This window comes from Falco cherrug, chromosome 3 (assembly GCF_023634085.1).
Source record: "Falco cherrug isolate bFalChe1 chromosome 3, bFalChe1.pri, whole genome shotgun sequence".
Classification (NCBI taxonomy): domain Eukaryota; kingdom Metazoa; phylum Chordata; class Aves; order Falconiformes; family Falconidae; genus Falco; species Falco cherrug.
Genome location: NC_073699.1, coordinates 62,325,272 through 62,348,367, shown reverse-complemented (window position 1 = coordinate 62,348,367; position 23,096 = coordinate 62,325,272). Strand labels below are relative to the sequence as shown.

Sequence of the window (23,096 nt, the reverse complement as noted above, 5' to 3'; positions counted from 1 at the left end):
GTTTGCAGATTCTTTTCACAATTACTTTCTGGCTACTGCTTAGGCAACACCTCACTGAACAGAAAGCACTTCAGCTAAAAGAAGCTACTTTATCTGAGGTCAAAGTTGGAAGTGAAGAAAATGAAGAAAAAGGTAAAGCCAGATCCAATTTAGTCCTTCAGTCATGATAGAAGTTCTGGTTACTGCATTTCTGTGATGCTGAAAACAATTAACAAGATACCTGTTAATAGCTAAGAAAGGTATTACAAATTCTATGAGCATCTATCTCTAGGGATATAAAATAAAACACCTTTGAACTTTAGAAAGTCAAATAAAATGAGAATTCTCTTTACTGGAAGGTAATTAAAATGACTTATTTGAGAAATATCACAGGACTTTCAAATAATCTGTTTACTCCTGTGTCCCAAACTCAAACCAGCAGGTTAATTGTCCTAGGAGTTTAACCACAGGGGGAGAAGAGTTTATGTAGGAAAAATCAGTTGCTAAATTCCTTGGAAGTTGTGTTTGTACATAAAACTTGCACAGAACCAGAAGCTAAACTACTCATTTTAATGGGAAACTAAGCATGTGTATTTTCAGTGCAGAGGTTCATGCTATCGGAAGCATATCTGAGAGCAAAGTTTACTGCTACAGTTTCAACTCATCTAGCAGCTCGGTGGCCTGTTCTATCTTTTGCTACTGGGCACATATTCCCCCAAACTTTCCTTGCCTGTTTTTTTCTCTCTGGATGCTGATCTGAACAAGTTCAACTCACTGAAATGGTAGAAACCCAGCCCTGGAAGCAGTGATATAGTTTCCTGTTTGATTAATTACAGTATTTGTCTCAGTAAAATATCTGATCAGAGTCAGAGCTGGACACTGCAAGGATATGCAAAGCAAGAGCAAGGAAAGTGTCTGAGAAACAGGAATGGTGAGTGGGACAAAAAGCAAGCCTTTTGGTGCTGAAGTCTCCGTATTGTTCTCAATGGGAAGAAAATTGTTACAGCTGCACGCTATGAGTTTGACAAGCCCTGTTACTTAGATACTTGCTCATGTGCTTGCTATTGGGGGGACAGTTACTATGCCCTCCACAAGCCTCACAAGGTTAATAATCAGGGAATCCTGACCTCTTCATACGGCAAAAGCAGTTTGTCTTTTCTGCAGTGGCTCAGGTACAGCAGAAGAAGCTGGATAAGTGGTAGTTTCTTTGAAAAAGAGCAGTGTTAGTGCAGCATTTAAAGTTTTTTAATCTTGTTTGGGTTTATGTTAATGTTTTCTCTTGCTTGTGGTTTTTGGAGGTAACCACAATATTCTCTGAAGGATGAAACTCAAGATGAGAGGTTCAAACTCAAGATGAGAGTTTAAACTTTAAACTCAAGATGAGAGGTTTCTGGTGCTGCTGGTGGTTTCTTTGTTTTCCAGTTTAAAGGGTTTCTTGCCTGAGAGTATAGGTATTGCTATGGAAAGTGTTTTGACTGTTATCCGTTACACAACCCTTAGGCTCTCATTTTCTGCTACAGCTGCCTGCATTTCAGACAAAGTGAAGACGGGTGTCTGGTAAGGACATACAGCTATGCCTTGTATGGCTCCAGGAGCAGGTTGAAGCTCATATGAGGTTAAAACTCTCCCCTGCTCTGGACAAGTGTATGATTCAGAAATACAGTCTCATGTGAATATTGTGGTTTAAGTTTCTGTGTTAAGTGTGCAGAAATTTTACTTTCCACCCATTTCAATTCTTACTAAAAGTTTCCAGAGGAGACAGAGGCCAAATGTGACTCTGTATTTGCAGAAGAGGAGTTGCAAGAGGGTGAAATGGCACAAGAACAGGAGGAGGAGAAGGAGGAGGAAGAGGAGGAAGAGGATGATGAGGATGAACAGGATATTATGAAAGTCCTGGGGAAGCTGGTGATGGCTATGTTCATCAAGTACTGGATTTACGTCTGTGGGGGCATGTTCTTCTTTGTCAGCTTTGAGGGTAGAATTGTCATGTACAAAATCATCTATATGGTACTGTTTCTCTTCTGTGTGGCTCTCTATCAGGTAAGTGAGAACTGTGTTAACTAAATTTTGTTCTTGAATACAATGGTTCATACCTTTAACTTGGTAATGAAGTAGTTCCAAACACGATTCATAAATGGTATGTTTGTTCTTTAGTTAGATACAACATAGTAAGGTCATTTGAAAGGGTTAAGACTAATTCTCCTTTGGCTTTTGATTATAGTGACAGGCAGGGTGCACATAAGTTAATGCACACAATACATACCTCTGCTCTGGGATGCCACCCCACATCATCGTGAGCTTTGGAACCTGTGTGGGAAAATTCTGGGCTTGTGCACATCCTACGTAGCCACCAGTTCTTGTGACAGCTGGTGCACACAGCTTCCACACCCCGATGAGCATGGAGTCCCTTTCTTCCTTAACTTTCATCCATATTAGGTGATGAAACTGCGTGACTGAAGCTCTCCCTGGCCTTCATGTCTGTGACCATGTCCCAACAGACATTTTTACACAAAAATCTGTACTTAAGTGCATGTGCATCAGGGGTAGAAACTGTATCGCAAAGAACTGTGGCTGCCCTTGGATGGTAAGCATTGTTTACATTAGGCCAGCTAGGAAAAATAGTAATCATCTTTGGTTGGCAGTACTTTTATTCATGTCTTTGCCTTCAGCTTGTTTCAGCATCTTTAGTGTGTGATTTTCAGGTGCACTATGAATGGTGGAGAAGGATTTTAAAGTACTTTTGGATGTCAGTGGTTGTTTACACGATGTTGGTACTTATCTTCATCTATACATACCAGTTTGAGTCATTCCCTGGGTTGTGGAAGAACATGACAGGCCTGGATGAAAAAAAGTAAGTGTTTCTGATTAATATCATTTTTTTTCTTTGGACTTTTGTGTTCAGTGTGCTGGCACGGTCTGAGAGTAGTCTTTCTCCTTGTGGGGGAAAAATGTCATGAGACCATCCCCAGGCATAGCTGACTAAGGGCTCAGCTCTGAGGCCACAGTTTTATTGGTGTAACAATAGAGATGAGAAAGGGCATGAGAGGGGTTCAAAGAGTTGCATTTCCTCCTGTCTGCTGCCAAGGCCTTGGCACTGTCTCCAGTACAGTGCCACTACTTCTCTCTACCTCCTTGACCACAGGAACAAGGTCCAGAGAGAGATTAAGGGTAGGTTTGCAGGATGTCTAGAGCTGATGAAGGTGGACCTGCCCTCCTGCTAATGAGGAGGTTTGTGCTTCTTCCTCCTCTTTATGTGTTGGGCATTTCTCAAAAGGTTACGTGAGAAAGTATATGCAATATGAGTGGATCTCCAGTGCAGGAATTTCAGTTAGAGATGACTCAATCTGGTTCAAGAGATCTGTGGCAGGGTTGGTTCATTTGACTCTGTACATTACAGTATCTCTCTACATTACTGAGTCCAAATGCAAGATATTTGCATTGTAAAACTTGCTGGGTTAGAAGAATTTTAAAAAGCAAAAATACGTAACAAGTACCAGCCCCTTATTTCCTATTGCGAATGATTTGTAGTAGTGTCTCATAGCAAGAAAAAGATTTTGGTGTGGAAGGGTGGCTTAGTTGCTTCCTGGTTTTCTTTCCAGATTAGCGGACCTTGGCTTAAAACAGTTTTCTGTGGCTGAGCTATTCACACGCATCTTTATCCCCACCTCCTTCCTGCTGGCTTGTATCTTACACCTTCACTATTTCCATGACCGGTTTCTCCAGCTCACTGATTTGAAAGCTGTAACCAGCAAACAGGACAATACTATTTACAGGTAAAGAAACAAAATAAATGGAGTTATTGATTATCTGTATAAATATGCTGTTTCTGACTGCCTTGTAATGATCACGTTTCATTAGATGTCATTTGCCTTTGCTGTGTCTACCTGATTTAAAAAGGAGGTGCGCAGTATCCAGCACCCCGCTTAAACAAATGACAACTGAAGTATCTGTCTTCCCCCCACTTCACCCTACACACTGAAGTTTTTCATTTGTTCATTTTCATTTGTTTCATATGTTTTCAAAGCTACTAATGATATTTAAGTATTTATCTCATTGTCTTTAACCTTTAATGAGAGTTAGATGCTGAATTGCTATGTGTGCCTTTTTGTAAGTCCTGTCAGTAGTAGGAAATAGGCTTTTAATTTGGGTCACTTCTGGTTTCCAGAGCCCATTTTGAGACCCAAATGACGATTTGGAGATCTTTGGCGAATACCACAGTTACATTGGACAATTAGGCCTTTTTGTAAAGTTGAACTTGAAAAATCCCAAACCTTTGGTCACTTTTTAAAGCACTGACCCTTGGCTTTTCTAGCTCTTTGAGACATTCAGTGATCTCATCCAGAAGTTCATTAGTGTTTTTTCATTAGTCCGGCACCTCACTTTTCCTGCGTTGAACTCTTCCATATTCTCCTGCATAAAAACATGTCTGGCCTAGGATCCTACTCCAGGAGCACAAGAAAGAGAAATGGTTTGATAGTACATAGAGTTATATTATGTGATGACATTTACTCTAATTCATTGAAGAAACCAATTCATTTAGACAGTACTTCTTGGGTGTTTACCTGTCCAATGATACATGTAACTCAGCTGCACATCTATGAATGCAAACTAGCTGCATAACATCACGTATACCACAGTGTGTTGTGTTTATCTTAACAGAGAATTCTGCTCTAGGACTTGCTAGATTTAAAAAAGCATTTCAGATATTTTTCATGCATTCAATTTAATATAAAGCTACTTTACAGTGTATGTATGGTACAAGTGTGTTTGTGTCCCCTATCATCAGTGCATGAGAATAAGCTCTACTTTTACAGAACGCTTCTGGTTTCTGTATTTAAGTAACTGCTAAAACCAGAACAAATCCAAGTTGACAAAGTTTCCTAACAATGTTGTGGGGGTTTTAGCTTACATTTTACAATGGCTGTTTGCATACATAATACCTTCGTCTTTTTGCTTTTCTTGAATTGCTAAATGTGATGGTAGATTCAAGGGCCCTTTGGAATGGCCTGTGAGCAAATTTTCTTGTGAAGCAGCGGGTGCACGTTAACATCTCTGAACGAGGCAGTCAAGCCCTGAAACCAGAGCCCAGATAGGTGTCAGAGCTGAAATGGAGGATTGCTCCTGTTCTGAGGCATCTGCAGGAATGCATTATAGTTTGCAGTAACTGTGCAAGCTCTTTTGTAGCCCAAACTTTGCACTTGTGCTGAGTAACATAGAAACAGCTTCCACTGATCCAGTAGGCACAAAATGGAAACAAAAAAAAAAAACCAACAAAAAAAACCAAACCAAAACCTAAGGTGCTCCCAGGATTTAGATGGGTTCATGGTACAGTACACTCTGCCTGTGAAACCTCTACTTGCAAATCTTTCTATTATACATGACAGATACCAAAATATTATACAGCTATCCAAATGCTGGCATGAAAAGAATCACTGTGACTAAAGACACATCATTCCCAAAGGACAGAAGCAGTGATACTAAAGACACAAAATGTTTTCAGTGCCTTGTTGAGAGCAAAAAGTTTTGCCCAGATTAAGTAGCCTTGAGATACAGTGCTGAAAGTAAATATTCATTGTCACACCAGGCTTCTTGCTACAGTAAAGTGGCAGGTGAGGAGGATTGTGTGAGATCATTGGCTTTTCTGTCTTGCTACTGTAATGCTAATTTTTTAAGTCTAAATGTACGTTAGATTATATTGAGCTGTCAGATAAGTAGCTAGATATTTTTAATTCTTAAACGTGGCATATGTGCTACATTTGCCATTTTGCAGTGTTTCAGAATCACACTTACCCCATATATCATTTGTTCCTCCTCAGAAACTTCCACAATTGTGTCCAATACCCAAATCAGAACACTTTTTCTGGTTTGTACTATCATTAACACTGCCTGCCATATGAAGATCCAGCTGGTTTGTTCCCTCAGTTTGATCAGTCAGTACTGAGCATCAGCTGACTTTATAGTTCAAAGCTTCTGGATGAGAGCTCAGCTGACATTTGTATTGATGATGCATAAAGCTGGATAAGAACTAGCACAACAACCAACTCCAAATTACCAGTAATGCTAGCAATAGAAATAAGCTGCAGGGACAATTAAAGCACAGATTAAAGACTCACGGGTATGTGCAATTTTCTTAACAAAGCCACTAAAACTTAATTTTCCCTTTTGCTTTGAAAACTGTAGCACTGATTCAACAGCTAGTTTACCTTTCAAAACTGCTTTTATGCTGCTACTTTGAAACTGAATCCTAGTTTTGAGTAAGCAGACAGAACTCAATGTTTTTAATAGCAAACTTGTTAAAATAACCACAGCAGTTGAGAGCTAGTCATGAAAGTAATAGGGACAAGAGCTCCAGTTCCTCCATCTGCCCCTGAAAAGCCATGTATAATTGTGGTATTATGTTTGTGTCTAACTGAAGAGTCCTGTTAAAATTGCTGAGGCTGTTCATGTATTATGGTGCTGCTTCACATGAGCAAAGTTTGCAGAGTAGGTTCAAGAGTAAGGCACTGCCAGCCTCAAATAGAGGGGACAGAAACTGGTACATTGGAACTGGCAGAATGAGGCACTTCTCACTATTTTTAAAGATGACAGAACTGATTGTCTTAATTTTACACCTGCAGGAGAAATAAAAATTCTCTGATTAGGACTTTCCAAGCCTATTTCCTTGCTGTACTGTGAGTTATGGTACTGCAGAGATAAAGGCTGTGAGGTAGATAATTTCTATTGTATGATGCTCTGTCACGATTTCTTTTAAATAAAAGAAGTAAAATATCTGTTTTAAAAACATATGGATATTCTAAGGCTTACTTGAGAGAAAACAGTAGAGGCTCTTCTCACATTTTGGGGACCATGAAAAGTACCTGTAGTTCTAACTGAAGTTTCATATGGTCTAAACATCGAAGTACTGCATTTTTAAGCTTCCTAGACTTTTCACTGCATGGTGTGTTAAGCTTTCAGATTGTGCTTTGTTATGACAATGTGTCTCTCTTGGTAGACAGGAAAGTGCATTCATTCCTGTTTAACAGTTTCCTTTTCTCTCTCTCTAATTCATTTCCCATTTTCATCTCATGCATTCTTGTGCTTTCATCTCCCACTTCATAGTCACGCCAAAGTCAATGGCCGTGTTTATCTAATAATAAATAGGTGGGTACTTCAACTTTTCCTTTCCTTTAAAACAAATGTATCTTAACGTTTTTCTTACTTCTTAATTGCCTTTAAAAAAAAAAATGTACTTGCTGTACACTTTGCTGCATACAGTACTGTGAAGTAAACAGGGAGATAATGTTCAGGTATTGTAGTTTCCTAAAGCTGGTGGCTCAGTTAATACATCTCTCCTGCATATTTGTACCTTGTGAGTTCATGACCCAACTGGGAATTCTCTTAAATTTTGCCCTTGCCTCAATACTGGAATAATCATTGCTATTTGTAATTGGCTGCAGACATACTTGGTTGAGGAGGCTTTTTTATTTACCCTTTTTTTGTGCATGGAAAGATGCATGCCTGCATGCACGCACATACACACATCCCTGTCTTCCTCACAAGCACCTAAGAGAATCTGAAGGCCAGGTCAGTGAAATGTGCGGTATGTATTATGAGTCTGTACAGACTGAGATTTCCCAGTTCAGAGACACAAATGGAACATGAAGTACATGGAAACCATGGCGTGCTAAGGCTGTTAATTCATGCGCTGAGCTGGGCGCTACAGGATCCAAACTGCAAAAGCCAATATTGCAATCTTCATCATCCCTGTATAAATGATATCTTGAAAACAGTTTCATAAAGTAGGTTTCTTTCAAAATATTTGACTGGAGTAAATGTGGGCTTTTGTTTAATCAGCTCTGAGAGCAGAAGGAATTCTGAGTTTGTTGTTGCTACTGAATATAAACAGGAAAGCCAAGAAAATCCCTAGTTCAAATAATTGTGGCTGCCTGTTCTAACAAGAAGTTAATTTGTGTGTCATGTCACACTCCTTCTTCAGATGTCATCACATAGTATAGGCCAGGGTTCTTAACAGTCCACCAGAGTAGAAACCTAGTCTGTAAGAAGCCCATGTGTTAGGGATCAGCAAGGACAGGCAGCTCGGTGAGGGCAGGCAAGCCAGGAGCCAAGGCTGGGCTCTCACCCACTGGGAGTCAGGAATGGGAACCAGCAACTGAGGGTGAGGATCATATCCGGAGAGAGTAACGTCAGCCATAACCTGGTGAGCTCCCAACAAGTCCATAGAGGTGAGCCAGACTGGTGGTGAAGGCAGGGAGTCAGTCTATGGATCAGGCTTAGGGTTGCGTGGAAGCATGGGGGCAGGTGCAGCCACAGCTGCGATGCAGCCACAATGTGCAGCAAGAGCCTCAGCATGAAAGCGTCTCCTAAAGACAGGAGAGGCACACCTGTGCTGAGCCCTCCTGACCTGTCCACATGTCCTGACATGTATCCACCAGCTGGCCTTGGATGCAGGCAGAAAAGCCTCAGGATCCTGCCAACAGAGTATGGCACTGTGTGCTCAGTTTGAACCTCGCACGCTGAATATTCAGGGGATGGGTCACTAACATTCTGCAGAGCAGAAAGCTTTCTATTATTAAGGCTGTGCATGACACATACTTGGGAAATCATTTTGGGCCACAAAGTTTCAAACAATTCATAAACAGATTGCAAAAAAATTATCAAAGGCAAAAGATGCTTCATAATGCGTCCAGTAAGTTGTTATTAATTATCTTCTGCTCTAGGAAAGTACAAATAGATGAAAGTACTAGAAGTCCAGTGAGAACCTGGGGCACATGTCTGATTTTGGTGCCTCTGAAATTGCTTTGAAATCACCTAAAACTAGATCCACTAGTATACTTTGCATTATTGATACCCTATTGAATGAATTTGAGGGTAAGAAATGCTCTCAGTTAAAAGCATTAGTGGCTGTACCTTCCAGGCATGTTGTCTGCATTATTATTTAGTTATTTCTCTTCCTAAGTATCAGACACAATATCTCTCTGTTATTTTTGATAATTTCCCACTGGTAAGCAGTTATCAACCTGAAGTTACATCTGACTAGCTGTGACACCTATATGGGTCGCTTGTCTTAGATATTCTAAACCAGTGTAGGTTTTATATCTGAATACCTCATGATATCGTGTGATCTTGTAGTGGGGAAAAAAAATATTTTAAAAAGTGGAAAAGCAACCCTAGCAGTAAATGGGGAAGTTTGGGAAGAAAGATTCCAAGTAGACTGGCTTTCTGAATAGTGGGCAGGACTTTTAGCCTTGAGTCTCCTGAGCATGCGGTCCCACGCTCAAGCCTACTGATGCTGATAGAACTAAGCAGTGACATACTGAAAACTAAGCTCATACTGAGGCTCTGTCAAGTATATATATATTGCATGTACCCATCTTTATAACCCCATCACTTTCTGGATCTCCTGGATACGACTGGGAGTTATAGGAATAAGAGAAGTTGAGTCCTCTCATACAAAATCCTATAGGATTACTGTGTTTCTGTCCAGTTTATGCTGAGGTAAGTCATTAAGTCCTTGATTTACACCAGTGTGAATGTAGATTTTTCCGTTATGGGGGTCAGCTGGGAAGATACCTCATTACAATCAATGCAGTTGCACGTGTGCAAAACCTGTCTGATTATATGGATGCCATATAATGCCATCTGATGGCGCATTGCCTTTTAAATGGGCTCTGATGGTTTATGCTAACTGGGGATCCCTATAACATTTGAACTGCAACTGAAAATTCATTCTCTCTTCTTTGTACATGACCCTCCTTTTGGTAATTTGTTAGAGTTGTAGGTAGATATGCAAAGTCACTGTGTTATTTTAGGGAATATTATTGTTCAGTCATTTTACAGAGAATTGAATATCCTTTTAGTATGTGTGCTAGCTTAAATATGAAAATAAAGTATATGGGACAAAAAGCCCTATTTTCAGATGCCAAAGCTACTGAATATATTGTTGAGTATAAGAGACTTTCAGATTGTTGGACACTCAGGTTCACTGCCTAATCCATGATACGGGGTTTTAGTAATCATTATCATGAATGTATTTATTCAGCAAGATTTATTGGTGCTTGGCTGTCTTGTTAAACTTCTACTTTTAAACCACCTTTTCTGCTTTTTGGTAATTGATACGGTATTTCTACTTCAGGACTATTTACTCAAATTTCTGTACTTTTTCCCTCATCTGAGCCACCAAAGTTTCCGTCCTGAAGAAACTGCAACTCCCAGATATTTGAAAAATAATTCTGCCTGTTTGAATTTGTCGTTGACTGCTTAGCCTATGCTCACATTTTTTAATGATCAGATGGGTAAATCTAGGTTTTTAGTTTCTTGAACTGTAAAAATCCTAGTTAAAATTGGCAGAGTTTCCTGTCTAAATGGTAATAGGCCAGAATTTTACATCATGTAAAATAAATCCCTGAGATGGTACTGTAGCGTATTAAAGTTAGTTACATTAGTCCAGGAAGTCTAACAGGTGCTTGAAAGTATGCTGAGTGTAGTAATTTCAACAGCATAACTAAACATTTAGTGACCTGATCATACAGATATGCACTTGCCAAAGCGAGACTTTACTGCAAGAAGTCATATTTAAAGGGACTATTTATGGCAGTAAGTGCTATGCTCAGCAAAGCACATAGAATCAGGGAATTAGGAAAAGTGGGTTTTCTGCAAATATGGGAGGTGAGTACCAACAGCACAGCTGGGAGAGAAAAAAGAAAATAGCCGAAGCCATAGGAGAATGTCTCTTTTTCTCAGTAAAGAGAAGTTATGTACTGAATAAATCTCAGAAAAATTGGCACCGTAGCAATAGTGAAATACCATTTTTATGTTAAATCAGTTGTATCTCAGTTTTTGTAGTCTGACAGTTATTAATAGTTTTTAGTAAGAGACAGTTAGAAATCTAAGAAAAATTCTCAGTGAGATGTAGAAAAGAGAGAATGAATGGCACTATCAAAGACAGATGTGATAAAATACACTGAAGCCACAGCCATAGAATTTTTGCTTTTTTTTGTTCCCAAACATACAGCTGGAAGAAAATTTTCAAATTCCTTGGCTCCCCAGCTGCATCATTAAATTAGAAGAAGGTGGAAATGAATTCACAGTAATCGGTCAAATACCTGTGATGATTGAGCTGCATTACTGACAGCATGGTACAACACTGACCATGTTTAGCGCTGGTGTAAATAGGTTGGCCCCTTTCCATCTGTGCTGCAATTCCATGTTTCTTTATAGAAGCGCCCTGTGAATGTCATGATGGCATGCTCTTGGCATCAGAAGGCTTCTGCAGATGGAGTAGAAGAACGCTTTATGACTTGTGTTGTAGCACGACATATTTGTTGATGACCTTCTTCTGTAACCCCTCTGTTCTCATCTCCCTTTTTCTTTCTGTTCCAATTACTTTGAGCAGCCTCAAGAAAAAAATACCAAACCACCAAAATGAGTAAGTCCCCTATGAAGTCATGAAATGTTTCCTCTTAAACAATGTCATTTCATGCTTCTACATCTTAAACTCTGACCATTTTCTCCAGTGGGGAAAATGTCAAGTTTAAGTGTCAATACCACTCATTACTAACTAACCACTAGTACCTGAGTGAGAAGTAGTTACTAATACATTCCAACTCAATTTGCAGTGTGTGTTTGGAGAAAATACAAGAATCATTAACTTTTCCACTTCTAAGGCATTTTCCATGAGCAGTTTATTTTTTCTAATTATCATCTTGAAAAACACTACGATGTCATTACTGCTTGCTTTGCTGACACGCTACTCTTTACCAACAGACTGGTGCACCAAGATGGAAGCCTGCCTGACATAACTATGATGAATTTAACATCCAGCAGAGAAAAGGAAGAGGATAAAATGCTGGAAGAGGCTGGTGAGAAAAGAATGGAAGAGCCAGAGGGGGAGGGAGGGAAAGGGAGGGTCGAAAAAGGAAAAGAAGAAGAAAAGGAAGATGAGGAGAAGGAAGATGATGATGATGAAGACAATGAATCAGAGGAAGAAGAAACTACAGGTAAGCTCTTCAGATTGCAAATTTTGCCTTCCTCAGCCTTAGTTAACAGTGGCAACAGCTGGTTCATTCTTGGTCATCCCTGCTCACTTCAATCATCAGGTTTTCCTTCTAATTCTATGTACAGTATTTGCCAAAAGAGCCTAAACTGAGCAGATGGTTACTTGTCAATTATTCAACAGGCTACAGTCTCTTCCAGGGAAAAATTGTACTGTTTCTGTAGGATGCTGTGAAGATGAAAACAAAAGAAACCCCACGTCTTTCTTCTAGGTGGTCTGGGTTGGATTAATAGGCAGTTATCTGAAATCCTAAGAACTTCTTTAGAGTGAAATCGCTTTATAATAAAGAAAATATACATACATATTTAATCTCTGGTACTGCATGCTTTCAAGGCACTCCACTCCAGAAGTCCCAGAGGCTTTGCTTCATTATTCATGTGCACATTAGTGTCATATTTTTCACTTCTGAATATGGAATGTATAATTGATGCCAGATGAACATAAAAACGCTTCAGGGCAGACATGGGTAGGGCTGATGTTGTCATCCTTGATGAGGATGAACTCCTAACATGAATTATTTCTGTAACTGTAAGATGTAACTGTAACATGAATTATTTCTGTAATTCTAAAATGAATTATTCCTGTAATATGAGCCATGAGTGAAAACCAGGGAAGAGCATTTAACATCCGAGGAAGCTTTATTGTTTGGAAGTGGCCTTACCACAGGTTTAGTTGCTCATGCCAATATTCACAGGACTGTGGCACATAAATAGGGACAGGGTCTTTGTCAAGGCAAAATGGCAGTACATCTCACTCAGCTGCCCCAGGAAAGCCGAGCTGAAACTATTTTCCCTTTCCTGGCTGGGATGTCTTCCCTCACAGAGGTGTTCATGGGCCATGGAAACCTTTCTTGGCCGCTCTCATGCGGTTTATGAGGGGTGATGAGTTTGTTGCAGTCTGGCCATCCCTACGTGCTGGAAGGCCTTGGGGACAGAAGCCAGCTGGTGGAGGTCACCCTGTGCAGCCACGCATGCAAGCAGGGAAGTAGGGAGCCACAGCCTGCTCCCTGGAGCCCCTTCTGCACTGCAGCAAGTGGAGCTTGGCAATAGCACAAGGTGTTGGCTTGCCATGTGTGATCCATCTTTAAGCTGTACATGCATTTATTTCTACCAAAGAGTTATATCATTTTTATATAGTCATGTGGCTGGAGTTTTGACTTCAACGTGTTGATGTGTGCAGACTTTATTACACAGTGATGTACAGTTTTTCACTGCACACGGTTAGGTATGTATTTTATCCCCTGTCCCTGTAGATGCATGTAGTGCCTGGACATGCTAGACAGAGCTTGCTACAGTACCTTATTTGCCTGCTCCACTTAACTGGCACTGTCTGGATATACCTTGCATGGCAGCAACACTGCAAATGAAAATAAATGCAATGAAAGAATGAGTAAGAACATCTAATTCTATAAATACTTTCAAATACATTCATTTTGCCTATAAAAGCACACATGTAGGATTAGAGTTCTATAGCTTAATTAGTTTGTCAAGTTTAAGTATGTACTTATGGAATTTACATCACTCAGCATTTTTATCCAGATTTTCTAAGTTGTGGTCAGAAAAAAAAGCAGAAGAGAGAGAAAAAAAAAAAATTTGGTTGTCAGGTATTCCAAAAGTCTGCTTTTTCACACAAATGTACATGTGTTCTTCACACAAATATGAACAGAATAAACATCTTGGTTTGCTTTATATACAAAATAACCAGTTAAGTTGAAATGAGATAAGTACATACAGAAGTTGCATTTTTACCAGCTTAGACAGTGATGTGTTTCAGTGTCACTTGCAAATGTTTCCATCTCTGATGTTAACTGTAATGTTCTTACAGCATGAAAATCCTTCCTGATCTCCAAAGTGCATCTGAAACCCCTAATACAGTGTGAAGACTTTATACTAATATATACCAGCCTGGTGAAACAGTTTTATAGCCAGTCCACAAGCAAAGACAGTGCTTGGAGAGCACTGTTCAGCATATGTGTTATCATATATAGTCATATGTAATAGAAGTTGCCACATGCTTACTCTCTGGGGTATTGTTTGGGAGGATGGCTTTTTTAGAAAACTACTATCTGTGATGGGATGCTTTCACCCAACTTCAGGATCTTAACTTGCTAAAGCTCCCTTTTCAACCGAGAGAAATATTCAACTGGGCTACAGCTTGCCTGGCCTGTTTAAGATGTCTGTCCTGGGATGGTGCAAACCACACTCTAGGAAGGTGTGCTGTTTGCAAAGCGGTTTAGGTAACTCTGGCATATGAAGATACCTATAGTCAGAAGGGAGAGCAACACAGCTAGGTGGGTCTCAGCCCTATTTGCCATACCTTTAGCCTCCTCTTTGTATTACACTAAAGCCTAGAAGAGAAGTAGAAAGCTCATTGAAGTAGAAAGCGGAGCATTCCTTTTTACAGAGACCTTCTGTTTTTCTCCTCCCAATGGTTCTGATTGAACATCTTTGCAGACTTAAGGAACAAGTGGCATCTGGTGATCGACCGCCTTACAGTGCTGTTTTTGAAATTCCTGGAGTATTTTCATAAGATGCAAGTCTTTGTGTGGTGGCTGTTGGAGCTGCATATCATCAAAATCGTTTCCTCTTACATCATCTGGGTCACAGTGAAAGAGGCAAGTAAACACCCACTGTCACCCATGGCGGGGACTTGTCAGTGTCTGCTGCGCAGTGGCACACCCAAATGTGGGGAGGTGCCTTCCTCGTGTCAGACCTCACTGCAAGTGTGGGATCCAGCTGCGCTTGTCAGCTGCTGGGGACCTGCCTTGACATCTTCTTCCACAGTGGTTTTCTGTCTGCCTAGACATGCTCAGCCCTACCCTTTTCTCCGGATATTAAGTTTTATTAGTCTAATTCTGTGGACTCAAGAGCCATAATCCCTCCCCTGCTCAAGCTTGCTGTGGGCATCATCCAGGGATGGAGGTTGGGAAGGAACATCTGGGAAAATTACTTTAGCTGGGTCTGGTACTGAAGAAACTGGAATGTGGAAATATGCCTGAAGAAAAAGGGCGCAACACCTTTAGCTGTGCCTTTGGTGTGGGCAGCGTGAGTTCTCTACCTGACATAGCCATTCCTTGAACAGGGCTAGTAGGACAGAATTCACTAAAGACCAAAATAAAAAATCCTTTTTCCTCACTTTTTTTTTTTTTTTTTTGCGGGGGGGGGGGGAAGATCAAGAGGATGAGGGTGGGTTCCACAGACATATGGATCTGTAACATCTCTTCTTTGCTTCATGTGTACTAAAGCAGTAGAACCAGCATGTGGTCCTTTATTTCATGTCTGTTTGTAGGGTGGGTATGCAGTTTTGTGGGTCTAATATTCTTAATATTCTTATTATGTAGGATATAAAGTTCTTCCTAAACCAACTATTAAGTTTTTCCTCCTTCACTTTCCACTTTGTGTCTGTGTTATTGTGAATATTGTAAATTTTTTTCAGTATTTTTCTCAGTTTCTCTATGTCCCTTTCTTTTGATATTTTTTTTTTTTAATTACTGTGGAAAAGGTCAGACTTTCTCAGTTGTCCTGTTACTCCATGTAATTTCCATACTGTTTTTGTGTTTTCAGGTGTCTCTGTTTAACTTTGTGTTTTTAATTGCCTGGGCTCTTGCTTTGCCATATGCTCAGTTTCGCCCATTGGCATCAAGTATCTGCACTGTTTGGACATGTGTGATTATTGTCTGCAAAATGTTGTACCAGCTCACATCTATTGATCCCAGCACTTTTTCCAGTAACTGTACATTGGTGAGTACAAGTGCATATTGAACAGGTTTGACTGCTGCCTTCTTCAATGAAGAAGAGCAAAAGGAAGCATATCAAGTACTGAAAACTACAGTTCACCTGATCTATTGTTGTTGATTATTGTATCCTCCCCAAGCAGCCTTAAACTCATTTTTTTTGTAAACTGTTGCATTTTCTTTTTAGCCAGGAGAGAATGAAACTAAGGTCAATTTAGAAGAACTCAAAACCTCAGTCCTCTACAGCGGGCCAGTTGATCCTGCAGAGTGGGTTGGATTGAGGAAGTCTTATCCACTGCTTGTGTATTTAAGGGTAACTTGTTTAATTATCAGTCTTGAGATATTTTCTTATTTGTGATGAAATTAGCAATGTCTTTGAAATAAGTCATCTGCCACACAGAAAAATGTAATGCAAGCCATTGACAGTAGGGAAGTACAGAGAGGAAGAGACAGCAGAAAGCCAGATCTGTTACACAGGACATTTGCAGAAGGATTTCAGTACTAATTAAGATAATCTGCATGTAGAAGTATGGCTTTCTGACTATATCATCGTGTTAAAAGCACTCTAAGAAATGTGATATTTGAGAACTCTAAGTAATTAAGACATACATAGCTTTCAGGTACCAAATGACTGATGGGTCTCGTTAGAGTAATTGCCTTGAATGACAGTATATGCTATAAGCAGTTAATTTTTTTAAGTGCTTATTCCTCAGTAACTACTTAGAAAATATAGTGAGTTTAGGGAATAAATCATTCAGGTGCTAGTAAATGGATGTCTTTTGGTTTTCTTCTTGGTTTTGGTTGATGCCTGTGAGCAGTATTTTATTATTCCTGTCTTCATTAAAAAACCCTACTTACAATAAAAATGTGCCAAGTCCCTGAGCAGACCTTGAACGTCTCTTCTTCATTTAAAGAATCTCCAAAATTTTGAATCCACAGTTGAAGGCTGTCAGAAATAGTTGACTGAACAGCAAGTTTTGATCTAACTGGATTTATTCCTCATTTCTTCCCTCAGAGCTTGCCTCTGTGTGCTTCATTTGTGTCGGGAGCACCTGCCAGGCTCTGGCAGTCAACGTATTGGGCCCTGGTAGTTCCTCTGCCACTCACTCCCATAACCATGCCCCCCCCCCCCCCCCCCCCCCCAGTGAAGAATACAGGCAGGGAAGAGCAATTACTGACCTAAGAAGTTCTTCTGCATGGAGAGTGAAGTTGTCTAGTGCTTGGTGCTAGGCTTGGTGCTAGGAGCTTTACAGCTATAAACAAATACCACTTCAGGATTAGAATTCTAGATTTAGATTATTTAGATTAGAATTAGATTATTCTACAAGGGTTTTCATTGAGTTAACAAATAAAATGTTTCCTTCGCATAGACAAACTCAGTTCAGTGCTAGACTTGAAGGTCCCAAGCTTCAAGTCTTGGTGTATTTCTGTTATGCCCCTTTAATAACAGACATTCAAAATGTCTGCAGTGTTGAAGTGGGGAGCCTGCCTGTGATGGATTCTGTAAAACTCCCCAGAAAGAACAGGAATTCCAGCAACAACAAGCAAAAATAACTTCTTGTAAAAAAAAAAAAAAAAAAAACCAAAAAAACCCAAACAAAAACCACAAAAACAACTAAACAAAACCACAACCAAACTGGAACGTAAAAAAACCCCAGCGGTACTTGTGTCAGGATATTCTTGTCCCAAATAATTCTTAATGTACAGAGATATAGATACTGCCTCTTCACCATCACTTGTGACTTCCTTGAGTGACTTTCTCTGACCTGGTCTTTTTAACCAATTTTTGGAGTTGGTTAATACCTCTCTTCTGTGGAACATAGGGCAGATCTCCCTCCCGAGAGAAAAAACTCACTTCAGAGCTGCTCAAGACTGCATCCTAGTCCATCTGGCTTTGGGACAGAAGGAGCTGTGTCTGAGTGAAGACTGGCTGGTGGACTGTTCATTTAAGAGTATCCAGGATATATTTGCACTATCCAGCATCCTTGCAGTTTTAGGAAGTTAGTGCTTGCCAGCTGCACCCCTGCAGATGACTTTGTGTATGCTTCTGTCCTCTATCTCCTGCAAAGCAAAGCATGTTGTCTTGAGAGAAGCTATGAAACAGAAGGCATATGGATGGGTCAATGCATTTGCCCTCCCATTGCTTTCCACAACTAGTGTTCATTGTCCTTTTGATGAATGTCTTCAATTGTATCTTCTAAATGTAGGTTTCATTGAAATCCCAGAAGCGGTAGGAACCTTACTTTGTTTCAATGGTAGTAGCTGGGAATAGGTGCCAATGCATCCTTGAGTGCAGAAGCACTCAGTGGTAACATCCATTTCGGTATTCATGGGTTTATGCTTATTGGACAAATTTATAGCTTCTTATGGTTGTGATTTTTGTTTAATATTCTTCTGATTGTGTCTCCCATAGAATAACTTACTGATGCTGGCTATTCTGGCTTTTGAAGTTACAATCTACCGTCATCAAGAGTACTACAGATGTCGAAATAACCTTACCGCACCTGTGACTAAAACCATTTTCCATGATATTACAAGAGCACATCTGGATGATGGGCTGGTAAACTGTGTCAAGTATTTCATAAACTATTTCTTCTACAAGTTTGGTTTGGAGGTATATCACTATATATCAATTTTCTTTAGACTATCATTCCAAACCTTTTGATTGTGTTATTGTTGAACATTACCTTGAAATGTGTTTGACAGCTGGATGCTGCTTAGTCATTGCTCATGTTAGACCTTGCCACAGTAATGGGTTTTGCTAGTAGTGGTTTTCCTCTTACTTTTCACTGGAAAGGGCTAAGAGATGGGACAAGGGACAGAACTGAGGCATACCTTCTCATGCACACACACACAGGGAACCATGGACTGCAGGAGCAGAAGGTGGCAGGGGCTAGCAGGCCATTGTTTCTAAACATTTCTAAGCTTCTTTTGCCTCTGGCAGCACAGGTGCATCCTTCTTCTTTATATTTGTTACTATAGCTATTAGCAGTCTGCAGGAGCAAGAGCTTCAGCAAAGGTTATTGCTGCTTTGTGCCACTAGTGTAAGACAAAGTTCTTTCTCCAGTACACAAAACTACACAGAGGATTAGGAGAAGCAGGTACAAAGGAGTGAAGGGATTTTTCTGAAGATCCATGATGTATCCTAAATACCTGGTAGGTGTCTTATTTAGTAGAAGATCTGCTTGTCTGTTTGCAAGCAGAGTGGCCCACTGCTGGGCTTTAGGCTGAACTAATGTATTCCTTCTGTCTGCTTCACCCAATCCAGCAGCAAAACATCAGAACTGAACCTGCCTTGAAGACATGCTATCACTGAGGAAGTGCTGGGAAAAAAAATAAAGAAAAAATCTCATCTTTGTTCCCTTGCCTCGTCTGTTCGCAGACACATGAAATGTACTTTCAAAAATGTTTGCAGAAATAGTGACTTTCACAAATTTCTATGGCTATCTGAGGAAGGCAACTCCTAAGCAAACGCATCCCAAGTCTAATCATAATGATGCACTTGACCTATCTATTAAACACTACCACCCCTTGCTACTGATCAACAGAGTAAACTGTTCACAGCCAGTCTGAGGATTAAGAATGAGTGAAAATTAAAATTAATTGGCGAGCTATTTCCTTCAGGAAATAAATTTAACCTCATCCTAATCTAAGGAGAGAGAAAATCAAAATAGTGAAGCGTGCTGAACAAATGGATCACTATGAATTATTCACTAAGTTTGAAAACATGCTTCATGGCACTGAGTGAAGGAAGGGACTACTCTAAGTGGAGCCAGAGAACAGAAATGGTCTGGGATGCAGAGCCTTTAGAATGGAGAACTAAAGCTGCTTTACAGGAATTGACTGAATTTGTCTATAACCAATAGAAGTTGTATGGTTCTAAATCCCTTTTCTCTTTGTCTGGTTCTCACATGAGGATACACTTCAGTTGTTGCTGTTATTAATAGTTCCTCTTCTTTTTCACATCTGCAAGTGCTATCAAAATATATGGATGTGTAATACGTGCTTTGCTTGGCAGCAATTGAACCTTTCACATACAGGCTACTGTGACAACGTTCTTTCCATTCTGTATCTTTAGATATCACATAATGGAAACCTGCTTTAGTGCTGTATTCACTATATTCACTGTATTCAGCTGCCATTCATAGAAGAGTATAAAAAATTTGTGGTGTTGGAGTGGGGTGGGGGAGGTTGCTGTTGGAGAGTTACAAACTGGTTTGGTGTGTTGGTTTGCACAGGGTTCCTGCTGTCAGCCCCAGCATATGTCCAAGCATTCTGTCAGGATCCAGAATAGTTTATCATTGCTGCATTGACTAGCCATCAGGTTGCAAATGTTACGTTTCTTTACTTTTCCAGACCTGTTTTCTTCTATCAGTGAATGTAATTGGTCAACGAATGGATTTTTATGCCATGATTCATGCCTTCTGGCTGATTGCTGTACTGTATCGACGTAGAAGAAAAGCTATTGCAGAGATCTGGCCAAAATACTGCTGTTTTCTGGCATGCATCATTACATTCCAGTACTTCCTTTGCATTGGCATCCCACCTGCTCCTTGTAAAGGTAAGGACACTTACCCTTTATGGACAATTACTACCGCTTGGTTTTACAGAAGAGTGGTGGAAAATTGGTAAGTATTCAGAAGAAAAGGATGAACTAATTGTTATAAAGTACTGATTGCATTTTTGCGTGCCTTTGTCATGCAGACTATCCATGGAGAAGTGGTAATGCCAACTTCAACTCCAACATCATAAAGTGGTTATACTTTCCAGACTTCATTGTGAGACCAAACCCTGTCTTCCTTGTCTGTAAGTATTTTGGCACATAATTGTGAAGTGTTTACATGTCCTTTGCTTAAAGCATCTGTACAGTGTAATTTGAAGCCAGCCTTTTATTTACTCTTCAGTAGTGAGTTGACATGGTATGTAAGAAATTGAATACTAAGTGTGGCTTTGTATGCAGCAGAAAAATTCAAAGAATTGGTGATTTCTGCATCTGTTTTTTTCCATATAGCTTTTCAGTGAAGTGGCATCGAAAAGTATGATTTTTTTCCCCCCTTTTCTAATTTATTTATCAGTAAAAATCACAGAGGATGACAGATAAATAAACTAAAAACAATAAATTTCAAATTGGTGATAAATGAGAGTAGCACAGTCTTGGAGGTTCAAAGCGTGGATAAACAATCTAGTAGCTACATTATAATACATTACCACAACTCCCTACACCTAAGTTAATGACTGAATTTTTCCTTGCAACTACTGCTTTCTCCTAGATGATTTCATGTTGCTGCTGTGTGCATCCTTACAAAGGCAGACATTTGAGGATGAAAATAAAGCTGCAGTACGAATCATGGCTGGAGACAATGTGGAGATTTGCATGAATCTTGATGCAGCATCTTTTAGCCAGCATAATCCTGTTCCTGACTTCATTCACTGCCGGTAAGAACTGAATCTTAAACACTTGGAAAATATAGTGCTGCGGTTTTGTAAAGTCCTCTGGTCTGAAATGAAAACTCTCACAGCTTCCAGTTTTACTTGGAATTTATATTCATGTATGATCCCATCTCCTGACATGTTTTACTGCTGTATGAGACAGAAGATAGCTTCTAGGTGATCAGCTTCTGGTTTAGAAAAGGGCAGATGAAAACAAGTCTTCCTAACACTGCTGATTAAGTGCTCCCCAGAGGGATGTTCAGGGATAAATTTGCCTGAAAACATGTGTTCCCTCCAAGAATGTCCTGTGGGGCAGTGTTTATGGTAGACTTCAGCACTCTGATGGCTTCCCCAAAACACAGGCATGTTAGCAAGTATCCATTCTAGTCTGAACTTGCCCATGTATACGTTTAATTCCACAAAGTCATCACTCATGTCCTGCTGAGTTGTTGTCTAAGTACAATCAAAATAATACTCTAGTGTAAGAGACTGTCCTTTGTGCTATTTCATCCAGGCATAAGAACCTTGAAAGTGTCTTGGAAAGACAGCTGCGGTGTCTTCCTGTTTCTCAACATTGGATGTAGGGTTGTTCGAGAAGGTGCCTAATATAAATAGGGAGCAGAGCCTGAGAGAGTCTGTTCTGGATAGCCTTCAAACAATAGGACCATTCCTATGTGATCATTTCTGCAAGCACAGATTAGCTCAGCTCTTCTGGATTGTGCTGGGCATATTCTTAATCGAAGTTGTGTCTGAAAGTTTGATGCAGTAGTACAAGAATAAGAAGAGTTAAGATTTCTTAGCTAATTGTGTTTGTCAGACTAGGTGTTTGTAAATGCATGTTACCAACGGATGTCTGAGTGTGAAAGGAATTAAAAAAAAAATCAACTAATGTCTAGCAAAATCTTCCTTTTGCTGATAAACTTTTATTTCTTTTACTAGAGACGTGGTATCACCTGAAGCCCTTCTTAAGATCTTTAAGCTGATCCTGTTTCTGTTGAAAATGGTGGCCAAATCTATCTTGAAATAGCTTTGAAGAGGAGACCACGGACATACATTCAACTCATTTGTTCAGAGATTTATAGTCAGTTCTGGGTGAAGGGTGAACAGTTCTCCCCCTTGAGTATTTCCAGTCTGCACGGTGGACCCAGTGCTCTAGATTCAGTAACATAGGCAGAGAGAAGTCACAGTCTCTCCATCGCAAAATGCTCCATCAAATGGGCATGCTTTCCAAAAGACATCTGCCAAATAGGGCTTGGCTGAGAGGAATGTGTAGTGCGGATTTTCCAAGTTTGTTTCTTACCACTTTAGTGGTGTCCATCTTAGCAAAAGCTAAGACAGCAGTTGCATCAGGCACACTGGTGTGATTGGTCACTGGCAAAGACTATCACTGGTGAAATGGTTGCTGGCAGAAAGAAATTGAATTTTGGTCCTTTAGAGCCCAGAAAAAAAATCATTGTGAAAAAACTCATTAATGATGAGAATGTATTTTAAGGCTGTCTTCAGAAGGGAAAAAGAGGCAAGAAAATCACTGCTTTTTAAACAGCCTCTTTTGGCATCTTTTCAAAGGTCCCTGGAATCTGGTAGGTATTTCTGTCATCTCTAGAAGGTATTCCAAAATGACCAATCATGAAAAATTTGAGGCACAGGGGATGTTCTTTGAAGATTTTGGATCGGAATCAGCATCAGGTTTATAATGGAAAGCGAAGTCCAAGCTGGACTGGCCTGCTGCCTCTCCACAATCCTGCGGGTTAAGTTCTCTGTTTTGGTTCATATGCATGGTGTGCATTAGCTTGAAGTCATTGGTGGCATCACATCCATTCAAACACACTGCTTGCTATGTGCTGACAAAGTAGACCTGTGTATGGATGATTAATGATACGCAAGCATTTAATTGGGAGTTTG

The 23,096-nt window shown here is 40.0% G+C and overlaps 1 protein-coding gene across 17 annotated transcripts in view; it reads left to right on the top strand.

Annotated features, from left to right (window-relative positions):
• Positions 1–23,096, top strand: part of PIEZO2 (piezo type mechanosensitive ion channel component 2) — a 315,029-nt gene that overhangs the window by 225,244 nt on the left and 66,689 nt on the right. For 10 of the 17 annotated variants that reach the window (XM_055705165.1, XM_055705169.1, XM_055705164.1 and 7 more), the window contains 13 exons: positions 9–132; positions 1,769–2,019; positions 2,682–2,830; positions 3,579–3,752; positions 7,078–7,119; positions 11,743–11,975; positions 14,485–14,645; positions 15,595–15,771; positions 15,952–16,077; positions 18,178–18,378; positions 20,121–20,325; positions 20,469–20,570; positions 21,035–21,200. In XM_055705165.1, coding sequence (XP_055561140.1) covers positions 9–132; positions 1,769–2,019; positions 2,682–2,830; positions 3,579–3,752; positions 7,078–7,119; positions 11,743–11,975; positions 14,485–14,645; positions 15,595–15,771; positions 15,952–16,077; positions 18,178–18,378; positions 20,121–20,325; positions 20,469–20,570; positions 21,035–21,200 — 2,111 coding nt within the window. Of the gene's footprint in view, positions 1–8; positions 133–1,768; positions 2,020–2,681; positions 2,831–3,578; positions 3,753–7,077; positions 7,120–11,371; positions 11,405–11,742; positions 11,976–14,484; positions 14,646–15,594; positions 15,772–15,951; positions 16,078–18,177; positions 18,379–20,120; positions 20,326–20,468; positions 20,571–21,034; positions 21,201–23,096 lie in introns of all 17 variants that reach the window. The other 7 variants (XM_055705177.1, XM_055705173.1, XM_055705170.1 and 4 more) reach the window with 2 other exon arrangements.